The sequence below is a fragment of the Talpa europaea genome, assembly GCF_964194135.1.
Source record: "Talpa europaea genome assembly, chromosome: 9".
NCBI classification, from domain to species: Eukaryota; Metazoa; Chordata; class Mammalia; order Eulipotyphla; family Talpidae; genus Talpa; species Talpa europaea.
In genome coordinates, this window is record NC_140076.1 from 33,134,946 (window position 1) to 33,146,520 (window position 11,575).

The 11,575-nt window shown below is 40.6% G+C and overlaps 1 protein-coding gene across 1 annotated transcript in view; it reads left to right on the forward strand.

Moving 5' to 3' along the window:
* SCP2 (sterol carrier protein 2) overlaps window positions 1-10,984 on the forward strand; it is a gene marked incomplete at its 3' end in the record, with an annotated part of 82,856 nt that extends 71,872 nt beyond the window's left edge. The window contains exons 13-15 of the mRNA XM_084242917.1: window positions 741-870; window positions 7,081-7,160; window positions 10,889-10,984. Of these exons, the coding sequence (XP_084099043.1) occupies window positions 741-870; window positions 7,081-7,160; window positions 10,889-10,984 (306 nt within the window). The remainder of the gene's footprint in view (window positions 1-740; window positions 871-7,080; window positions 7,161-10,888) is intronic.
* Window positions 10,985-11,575: the final 591 nt, after the last annotated feature.

The following is an 11,575-nucleotide window of genomic DNA, read 5'->3' on the forward strand; positions in this document are numbered from 1 at the left end:
CCCTCTAGCTGTTGTAGTTGCTCTTCGATGCTTCTGTTGTACCCCTCTCTTGGGATATTATCATAGTGCTCATAGTACATTGTCATCATTTATCCCTCCAACTCCTATGGTGCTAGTCACTGTTTCAGTCAATAAACATTTCAGTAATAAAAGATGAATCAGAATGAGAATAAAAGGGAGAAGGAGGAGGAAGAAAGGAAACCAACCTACAGAGATACGGATCTGAGGCTACTTTTTCCTGCATTAGTCCTTTTCATTCCCCAGGATTCAAAAGTAAGTGGTAGAGAGTGTATTACTTATTTATACTTATCCAGAAAATGAGTTGATCAAGACTTATGATCTCAGAACCACTTATGTTCTGATTGTGGGAAACCAACAATAAAAGTAAAGGAATTTACCTGCCAAAAAAGATGGGAAGTAGTGGGATTTTCTACGTTTATAGAGGCCAGAGTGACTCAGAACTTATTGAGACAAATTATGGCTATTTTGGTAGAAAATGATGCCCTATCACCCCCCACCCTCCCTTTCCAGTGGTGTCCAGAAAGCCATTTTTCAACAAAGATTTGGCAGATGAAGGAGTTGTTGCTTTTCAGACTTTTCTGGGTAAAAGATCCTGAGGGAGCTTGAGGACTGCCTGCTGGCCCAGCTGCTCATGTCATGTATCTATTTAAACATTCAATTTGGGGAAAAAGCCAGAGAAATGAACTTAATATAATTCCCGGTGTTATTTTTCTTTCCAGGAAGGGGAAGAGTTTGTGAAGAAAATTGGTGGTATTTTTGCCTTCAAAGTGAAAGATGGCCCTGGGGGTAAAGAAGCCTCTTGGGTGGTGGATGTGAAGAACGGCAAAGGATCGGTGCTTCCTAACTCAGGTCAGTGCCATAGTGACTTCATAGGAGCACTGTCAGGTTCACAAAGGAAAGCAGGTGTCTGCTTTGGAGCTCCCCAAAAGGACTAGCTTCAGAGGTATTGGACTTTGTTAAAGAATGGTGAATCCTTGTCAACAGGAACAGGTCACTGCTGCTACCGCCCAAAGATTGGGAGCCTCCATCACAGTTACCAATCTTTCGCTTTGGGAGTTAGACAAACTTGATTTTGTCTTGGCCTTGCCACTCAGAGATTCTCACATTGAACAAATTATTTAAACTCTCTCAACCTCAGTTTCTCACCTGTGAATGGGAATAAGAAAAGGTACCTGTTTCATAGGGTTAGTGTGAGGGTGAAAAATTCCCTTTTAATCTGTAAAGTACCCCGGTTCATTGTATGTTTATGTGGCTTTCAAAGACCTGTCTGTACTCACTATCTCCTCCCTCTTTCACACCAGTCTTTCTTGTACCCACTCCAGACAGCTTTTGTCCTCTTCACTATCCCAACTCTATTTTTGTCAAGGTCAGCAGTGACTACCCAGTTCTCTTGATAACATTACACTTCCAGGCTTTCCTCTGACCTCCTGGCTGCTCCTTCTTGGCCATGTTTCACATTTTCTTCTCATCTCCAAGTCTCTAGATGTTGGAGTACTCCAGGGTTCAATTTAATTTGCATCACTCTTTGGGATTCTCATCTAATCTCATGCTTTTAAAAGTGTCTCTACACTGATGACTCCTAGATTTATATCTTCAGTGTGGACCCAACCACATAACTCCATATAAGCAGCTGCTTAATTCACAAGTTTTCTTGTATATTTAATAGGTATCCTAAAATAACATATTGTATAAAACTGAATTCCTGATAGTACTCTTCTCAGTCTCCCCATCTCAGTAAATTGCCTTTGTACCATACCAGTTCCTCATTGGTTTCTCTTTTTCTTACATTCTCAGCAAATCTGGTCCTCCTCCATTTCCTTGGTCTAGGCCACCATGAGATTTTGGCCTGGTCTCCCTGTTTCTTTTCATGCTCCCTGTACGTTCTTTTCTACCAACCAGAGTGATCATTTTAAAACTTAAGTCACATTGTGACCCTCCTCTGCTCAGAACTATCCAAAGGCTTTCAGAGCACTCAGTAAAAATCAGAGTTTTTACTGGCTCCACATGATCTGGCCCCAGTGTTCTTTTGGCACTCTCTCTCACTTGCGCCAGTTGTACTGACCTTTTTATTATTGCTTGGTGATGGGGTGTTCTCAGTTCAGGGGCTTTCTACTGTTTTTTCTGCCTGGAATTATCTTCCCTCAGATATTTTCATGGCTTATTCCCTCATTCCCTTTGGTTCTTTGCCCAAATGTCACCTTTTCAGTGAGTCCTTCTCTAAACACACTTTTAAAATCAAACCCCCATTACCATTCCTTATTGTCCTTTCTGCCTTGTTTTTCTTTATTGTACTTATTGTCATCCAACATATATAATAATTTACTTATTTGCTCATTGCAAATAGACACTTATAAACTGCATGAAACCAGAGTATTTTGCCTGTTAGCTTCACTGCTGCATTCCCATTGAAGGCTAGTATAGTACCTTCAATAAAATAAATAACTTAGGGCCTCCCCAGTGCCGCCAGCAGCCTCTGCAAAATCCCCGGCTGCTCCCCGGCCACCGAGGAGGGTCCCGCATGGCGCGTAGAGCTCTCCTGCCGCTCACTGCTCCCCTCTGCAGTGTACTTCGGTCCTTCTGCCTGCTCTGCTCCCCACTCTGGCTCTGGTGAATTCTCTCACCCTCCCGCGCTTCTGACTGTACCCAGTGCTTGTGTAAATAAATAAATAAATCTTAAAAAAATAAATAACTTAAAAACACAGCAGAATAAACAAATGATTAGTAAGCATTCAGCAAGTGGTAACTATATTGCATGCTGTGATTCTCTTGTTGGAAAAAACCTAATGCAATCATATTAGAATATGATGGATGGGAAATAGTTTTTGGAGGGCTGAATGCCATACTAGGACTTTGAAAGTAATTTGAGATATAATCCATTAAAGCATTTTTTAAGGAGAAAAATGAATGTCAGTTGTGCTTTAGCAAAGAAATCGGAGGCAAGAAAGAGCAATTTGGAGGACAGATGTTCCCATCTAAGTGAGCAGAAAGGATAGTCTGGGTGTCGGCAGTGAGAGAAAATGGAAATTGTTATAGGGTCATTGCTAAGGGTGTTTGGGGTGAAGTTGATGGCACCTGGAAGCTGTGTGTTCCTGAACTATATATATTTGTGTTATTTTCCCCCAAAAAAATGAGTGGCCAGAAAAATAACATGTTTCCATTTTAGGAACTGTCACTCTAAGGTGATATGGAAAGAAAAATTGAATGCCTCATCTAGACTAGCTTTTAGAAGTAAAAAGAAATTTTGGGAAATAGTGCCAATTTTTTCAGTGACTAAGGTTAATAGCTACTTCAAGATTATATTCTGATATGCCCAGGCAAATGATAAGGTGATTAAATTTTTTTCCTCTTATTTTGTTATGGTGTTTGTCTTGAAAGATAAAATGTTTGTGGAAAACTATTACATAATTTCAGAAAAACCTTGTTCCCTGTATATAGACTCTTGACAGACCTCGCTCCTCACATTAGGTGCCCCTTCCTAGACCTGATGGGATTTTACCCTGCAGCAAGGGTAATTTCTGATGAAAGTGATACTTGTTGGCAGCCTGGAGTGGTGAAATATGGACCTATTCAGTAAAAGCCACCATGGGAAATTGTCAGTTCCTTTTATATCAGCCAACAAATAACCATTTGTTAGAGACCAGCTCTATTAAAGCAATAATAACCTGTGCCAATATGAAATGGCATCCTAAAAAGAATTGCTGGTTCTTTTGGCATGTGTATAAAGTGTTGAATACTTTACTTACTTTTAGTAAAGTAAGACTTACTTAAGTGTAGTTCATTTGCTTATATTCTAAAAATTTGGTAATGATCATGCAGATAGTTATGTTAAAGATTTTAGATTTTATGCCTTTTCCATAATCTCTTCCTGCCTACGTCTCTTTTAGTACCTTTTCCATGGATTCTGCCCCTCCCTTCCTTGAAACGGCTCACATAGCATATCTCCAGTAAGGCAACTTTGATTAATCTAACATGACATATTTGTCTTTCATTACTTTATTTTTGCCATCTCAGCACTTACTTGAGTTCTCAGCCCTCCTTTGTGTGGGGAACATGCTATAGAAAGCTTCAAAGTTTACCACCCCGCAAGGTACAGTAGAAAGACATAACCTTTGGACACAGCCAGTCTGGGTTCACACCTCAGCTCTGTCACTTACTATACGAGTCTATATATTTTTTTTTTTAAGATTTATTTTTATTTATTTATACAAGCACTGGGTACAGTCAGAAGAGCGGGAGGGTGAGAGAATTCACCAGAGCCAGAGCGGGGAGCAGAGCAGGCAGAAGGGCCGAAGTACACTGCTGAGGGGAGCAGCGGGCACGGCAGGAGAGGTCTGCGCGCCATTCGGGACCCTCCTCCGGTGGCCGGGGAGCAGCCGGGGATCGAACCAGCACTGCAGAGGCTGCGGGCAGCTTCGCAACCCAGTGCTCAGCCACTGCGCCACCGGGGAGGCCCACGAGTCTATATTTTTTGAGTGCAGTGATCTTATCTCAAAAATGGTGAGAATAATTTCTATCTAAGGCATGTATATGTAAAGCAGCTAGCATAGTAAGTACTCAATAAATCATTGCTTCCTGCATAATCTGTGTAATAAACATTAGTTTTGCTTGCACACATTAGGCTTAAGACTCATCAGAAGAACTTGGGAAACTGAGAAAGCATCAGGGATTCTTCAGAAGTTGATGAATTAGTGACACCCCAGTTAAAACTGAACCATTAAATGTTTGGATCCTTCCTATAGCATGAGAACCCATAGAACTTAAGAGCTGAAAGTATGGGCTTTGGCAGCAGAAGTCTTTTCAGACTTATCTCAGCCACTTACTAGCTGTGTGATCCTGGGCAAGTTGTTTGACCTCTTTGACCCTGCTAGGGTTGTTGTAAAGATCAAATGAGTCAATATATGTGAAGTGCTAGTAAGAGCTAGTCTAGTAAGAGCTCAGTAAATGGTGACATTACATCAGTAGCAGCAGACTTTACTTCCAAAAGTTATTTTCAATGACAGAAATCCTTTCTTGGAACATTAGGATCAAGTCTGACTATGAATCGACTCTACCTGTCTCAGTTTGCTAGCTTTATCTCTACCTTTCTTTGATGTTATATATCTACAAGAGAACTGGATTTTCTTGACTGAATTCCTTCATTTTCAGGGCTTCCAAATGATTTTTCCAGTGGTAAGAGAAAATTTTATTAGAAGCAAAGGGGGACTAACCACTGAATCTCGGTATTTTAAGGATTATCCCTGAATTATAACAATATATAGTATAAATATTTAATTTCCAGTGTTGTTTTAGTTATTTAATAAAATGGGCATGGTATGCTTTAACATTGGGTTGTCAAAAAGTCATGAAAAACAGAAAAAATGTGTAATGATTTTTCTGACAACCCAATAGATTTTAGTCTCTTTGGCTATTTTAATCTGTTTGGCTGCTATAACAAAATATCACATATTGGGTAGCTTATAAACAACAGAAATTTATTTCTCACAGTTTTGGGGGCTGAAAGTTCAAGATCAAGGTTCCAGCATACTCTTTTGTACAGTGTCTTTTTATGTTTTTTTGCCCATTTTTGTATTTGATTACCTAACCTTTTCAAATTGAGTGACAATTTTTTTTTAATATCCTAGATATAAGGTCTTTGTCAGATAAATGTATCACAAACCTCTCTTCCCTCTCTGTTCACTGCCTATTTTGAAAATGGTATTATTGGAACATAGCTACACTCCTTTGTTTTTTATCTATGGCTGCTTTTGTGCTGTAGGGACAGGGTTGAGAACAGTGGTTGCAAACCTAAAATATTCACTGATCCTATACAGAAAATGTTTCTTAATTCCTGATCTAGATAACTGTATTCATTTCACATTACCACAAATTTTGTGGCTTAAAACAATGCACACATTTATTACCTGTTTCTGTGGATGACTGCTGACAGCTTAGCTGGGTCCTCTACATAGGGATGCATAAACTACAGAGGGGTATTGGCGAAAGCTGGATTCTTATCTACAGTCTTGACTGGGGAAGGGGATGTGTACAAGCTTGCTAAGATTTCTGGCAGAATTCATTTCCTTGCAGCTATGAGGATGGTAGATTTAGTTTATTACTGGCTATTGTGCCCTCAGCAACTAAAGATTGGTATCTTGCCATGTGGTCCTTGCCATATGCAGTTCATGACATAGCAACTAGCTTATCACAGCCTGCTAGCATGACATGATGTAATAAAATTACATGTCATCCCATCACTTTTGCCACATTCTGTTGGCTAAAAGCAAATCACTGGGCCTGCCCACACTCAAGGGAAGGGCGTTATACAGAGGCACAAATGAACACAAGGAGGCAGAGGTCCTGGGGTGGGGGGTCCCTTTAGAGTCTGTGCACCACAATAACTATCATTAATATGTTGATGTGTAAGCTTATAGATGTTTAGCCTATACATATGTGATTGAATATCCATTTGTAAGCAAAAATGGGATCATGCTCACAGTATATAACAGAACAGTATGTATAACGTGAACTTTTTATCAGGTCAATAAATGTAGATCCCCAATATCCAATAACTGCATTGTATCCCATTACACAAATATACCAATATTAAGTTAATCTGTACCTTTTTTTTTTTTTAAGATTTATTGTATTTATACAATAGCTGGAGTATAGGCCAGAGGCATGGGGGGTAGAGTGGGGAGAGAACAGAGTAGGGAGCAGAATAGGCAGACAGACCGAAAGCACTGCTGAGGGGAGCAGCAGGCATGACAGGAGAGGTCCGCCACGCCATGTGGGACTCTCCCTGGCCAGCCAGGAATCAAACCCGCTGCAGAGGCTGTGGACAGCTTCATAGCACTGCGTTCAACCCACTGCGCCACGGGGGGGCCCCATAATCTGTACTCTTATTAACATGGTTGCTTGTTATCTATGCCACACTTTACCAGCCTGCCAGAGAAATACCCATTTGCCCAGACTGCTCGAGTGTTAGATGTGATTCTATTGCAATCCCTGACTCTGGACTAAAATGTCTACATGAAACTGAACTATTCTCTTTTCTTCTTTTCCTATATATTTCTGTTTCAGATAAGAAGGCTGACTGCACAGTCACAATGGCTGACTCGGACTTACTGGCTTTGATGACTGGTAAAATGAATCCTCAGTCAGTAAGTATGATGGAACTTATATTTTCTCCTTCACCTCCTGCCTAAGCCTCATTACATAAAGTGCAAAGAAGTCAAATCCACAAAACCTGGTGGCCCCCAATATGTTCATTTAACATTTGCTTCACAAATGTTTGCAGAGTGCCAGACACAGTTATTTGTGCTGAAAATGCCCAGAAAAATCAGAAAATAGTTCCCATGTTGAGGGCATCCACAATTTGGTTTGAGACAGGTCTTCAAAAGAGTTAAGTGCAGCCAAGGATCCCAGGTGTCATGCCTCACTTTTGGTCAGGGGAGGGTGGAGGAAGGAGCAGCTCTGTCTACCTGGGCTCAGAGAAAGCCTCACAGAGAGAGTGACACTTGATCTGAATCCTAATGGTGACCCTAAGGCAGCAGTGCTCAAATGGAAAGCAGGAATAGTCTATGTGGAGGGAGCATGGTAAACCAAGGCATGCCCTTTTACATTTTCTGTGTTTATCCAGGCTCCTTTTTTTTTTTTTTTTTTTAAGATTCATTTATTTATTTATTTATTTATTTATTTATTTATACAAGCACTGGGTACAGTCAGAAGCGCAGGAGGGTGAGAGAATTTACCAGAGCCAGAGCGGGGAGCAGAGCAGGCAGAAGGACCGAAGTACACTGCTGAGGGGAGCTGCAGGCGGCAGGAGAGGTCTGCGCGCCATGTGGGACCCTCCCCCCCCCCCCCCCCCCCCCCCCCGTGGCCAGGGATTGAACTGGTGCTGTAGAGGCCGCTCGCAGCTTCGCAGCCCAGTGCTCAACCGCTGCGCCACTGGGGAGGCCCAGGCTCCTTTTTTTTGAAGATTTATTTTATTTATGCATACAAGAACTGGGGTGTAGGCCAGAGGTGCAGGGAGTGAGAGGATTCAACAGAGACAAAGTGGGGAGCAGAACAGGCAGATCTACTGAAATACACTGCTGAGGGGAGTAGTGGGCGAGACAGGAGAGGTCTGCTGTGCCATGCGGGTCAGCTCCCTAGCTGGGGATCGAACTCCTGCTGCAGTGGCTGGTGATAGCTTGATAGTGCTGAGACTTCACCCCCTGCGCCACCAGGAAGGCCCTGTGCATGCTCTTTTTGCCTGGACTGTCCTTCTTTGACAAACACCTTATCTTTCAAAATTAGCACAGATGTTATCTCCAACGACCTTCTTCCAATTGTTGGGGAGCTGCAACCAGTCCCTCTTCTGGGCCACTTAAGACTGCTAGCTTAGCACTAGTCAGATTATATTAATAGTGATAATGTGCCTCTCTCTTCATCTTTAGATTGTGAGTATCTCAAAGGAACAAACCACATGTCTCCAAAACTTAGCATGATGCCTCATGGATTTAGGTTTTCACAATTCTTGGATTCAATTTTGTTTGTTTAAAATGTATTTATGCCTTGTATAGGTTTTCCTGCTACTTGAATTGTCAAGGATCTTTATATTCTTCAGTCACACAGTGTTGAACAGACTTGATATAGTGAGCTTTCCATTAGCCAGAGATAATAAAAAAGAAATTAAGGGTCTCCCTGGTGGCACAGGGGTTCAGGACAACACTATCTAGCTATTGCCAGCCGCTGCGGCATGAGTTTGATCCCCAGCTGGCCAGGGAGCTACCCACATGGCGCAGCAGACCTCTCCTGTCTCGCCAGCTGCTCCCTTCAGCAGTGTATTTCAGTGGATCTGTCCTGTTCCTCACTCTGTCTCTGGTGAATCCTCTCACTCCTCCTGCCACACACCTCTGGCTTACACCCCAGTTCTTATATGCATAAATAAATACATTTTTAAAAAAAAGAACTTAAGATGCTTTTTTCCACTGTAACCTTATTATTTTGTTGCCTCAGCTTGATTTGTTTTAGTTTTGTTCCTGTGGTTCCCTGGTAATTGGATAAAACAACTCAATCTGAATCCCACTTTTACTTCTTTTTAAATACTTTTTCTAAGCAACCGGGCATATTTCAGTTGACATGTTGATGAGTGAGAGACAAGCATCTATGATGTTTCAGCTGAATACACACCATTGGCACTGACATTTACACCCATTGAGCCCACTCCAAAAATCTGGATGGAACAGAGGCCACCAGTATAGGAGCTGGCTGCCCTCCTCCTTCCCACCCACTGCTCCTCATTCCACTGAGCATTCCATGCACTTCCTTTGGCAGGGTGGTCACTTCATTTATCATCTGCCCTTGTTCTCCCAGTTTATCTGTTTACCATTTTGGGGAGCAAAGTGTCAGCTTCTTTTTCTTGAACACCTGTTAGCACCAAAGGAATTAAAGATAAAAATGACACACCTTTCTATTAATGTGCTAATGACCTTCCCTTATGCTTGGTGGAGAATTTGGCTGGAAACCATTAAGTGCAGTGGAAATTATAATTTCGGTGTTTGGCTACAATTGAAACAAAGCAATGTGCTCTTCAGCTCACATGAAGAACACCTAGGAACCAGATTAAAATGAACCTTATGTTTGGATTTTCTAATGCTTAAAGATTCGTATTTTCCTCATAATAACTACTAAATAAAAAGTCATTTTCTCTTTCAATTTAAAAGGAAAAGGTGGTTTCTCTTCTAGGTACTACTTGTCCATATTTTTAAAGGACATATGTTAAATATATTGTGTTCTGAGACACCTGACCTTTTAAGTCATCAGACAGATGGTGGCTGTGTGCCATATAGAGAGGAAATATTTAGTTTGTCCAGACAGAGGCGGGAGAAAAGAAAAAGGAATTAGTCACCCTTACCAGAAGGTGTAGGAAAAGCAGACCTCTCTGCATTCCCATGGGTGAGGTGCAAAGAACTGCTAACTTTTTAATATACTTGCTTAGAAAGCGATGACTACTTTTTTGCTGAGTCTTCCCTTATTTTATGAATTGAGTTAAAAGACTGGGATCATAGCAGGGAAATCATGCTATATTCCCAATTTTGCTATTGCTCTTAAGTTTTCCCAGGATTTTGTTAATGATAAATTTAGCAAACATCATGTGGTCTAATCTCAGGCAGTTGTTAAATGGAATAAACCATGGCTTAGCACTTCAGATTGGTTTGATATCCCTTGCTGAGCCAGAGATGAACACAAGCACCTCAGTCTTAGCAGGCTGCCTGGCTTCCCTGTAGGTAGGACATTGGTGACATTTCATTTACATTATATTGGATTCCAAGAGTTTCTAGGTATGTTATGCCTGTGCTTTTTTTCCTAGCAGGCTACTGAAAATAGCAGTTTACATTCTCTACCTGCATGTAATGTTTTTAAGCAAAATCAATCTAGTATGAAACCACTTTACCTAATATTTAGAAAATGTTCTACCTTTATGGTGCGAACAGGGTAGAAGGTGCCCAGTGGTCTATGGTAAAGGACTGGTGCTTTGATGGTAGGTATGGTGTGGTGACATATATCTAAGGAGTGATGTAAACCAATGTTACCTCAATTTAAATAAGCAGATAGATTGGATAGATAGATAGACAGAAAATGTACCATCTTTGAGGTGAAGGAGACTCAATTTCTAAGAGAAGACAGTTGGGAAAATGTGCCTTTGGATTATTGTATATAAAGCATGGCATTTGCAGGTCCTTTTGAGGAATCTGGTTGGTTTTGAGTCTAACCCAGAAAGTCAAGTTGCATATTTAGAAGAAGGTTTAAGTGACCTGGATAAATAAATATGCTGAATAGTGTAGAAATATCAACAATCTCAAAACAAAAAACACCAAGTAATAAACTTTCTTTTTATTCACAGGCCTTTTTTCAAGGCAAATTGAAAATCACTGGCAACATGGGTCTGGCTATGAAGTTACAGAATCTTCAGCTTCAGCCGGGCAAAGCTAAGCTGTGAAGAACTCCCTTTGCTTACTTTTGAAAATCAAGATGAAATATATAGATATCTATATATCCACATATTTCATTGTCATAGCTTAGACTGAAAGTATACACTGGTAATAGCATGAGATTTGTTTTTAAATGGGTGTGCCAGATTCTGTTTTTCCTAAACTGGGTGAATAGAGCCTGATGGTATACTACTGCTTTTGCTGAATTGCATACAACTGTGCATTACAAAGTTAATATGATAATTATGGCTTGGGGTAAAATTGAGTTTCAGATAAAATTAGGAACAGCAAATCCAAAAACTATATAAACAAAAGCTCTCATTTTGCTTATAAAGTATGTTTAAGGATTATTCTGCTGAAGATTGAGTTTAAGTTTTCCTTGGGAGAACTAGAGAAAGAAACAGAATACCAGTAACTGGCTAGGAATTTAGTGTTGTACACTTAATGACCTTAATCTATTTTCCATTAATAGTTATAAAAGTTCTGTACTGGAATTAAAAAAAAAAAAAACTTAAAATTTTTGCATTTCATGCCATCAGAAATGGTATTTTATTCCCAAATTAAAATAAATACGATTAGCACTGGAGGAGGAGGGGGGA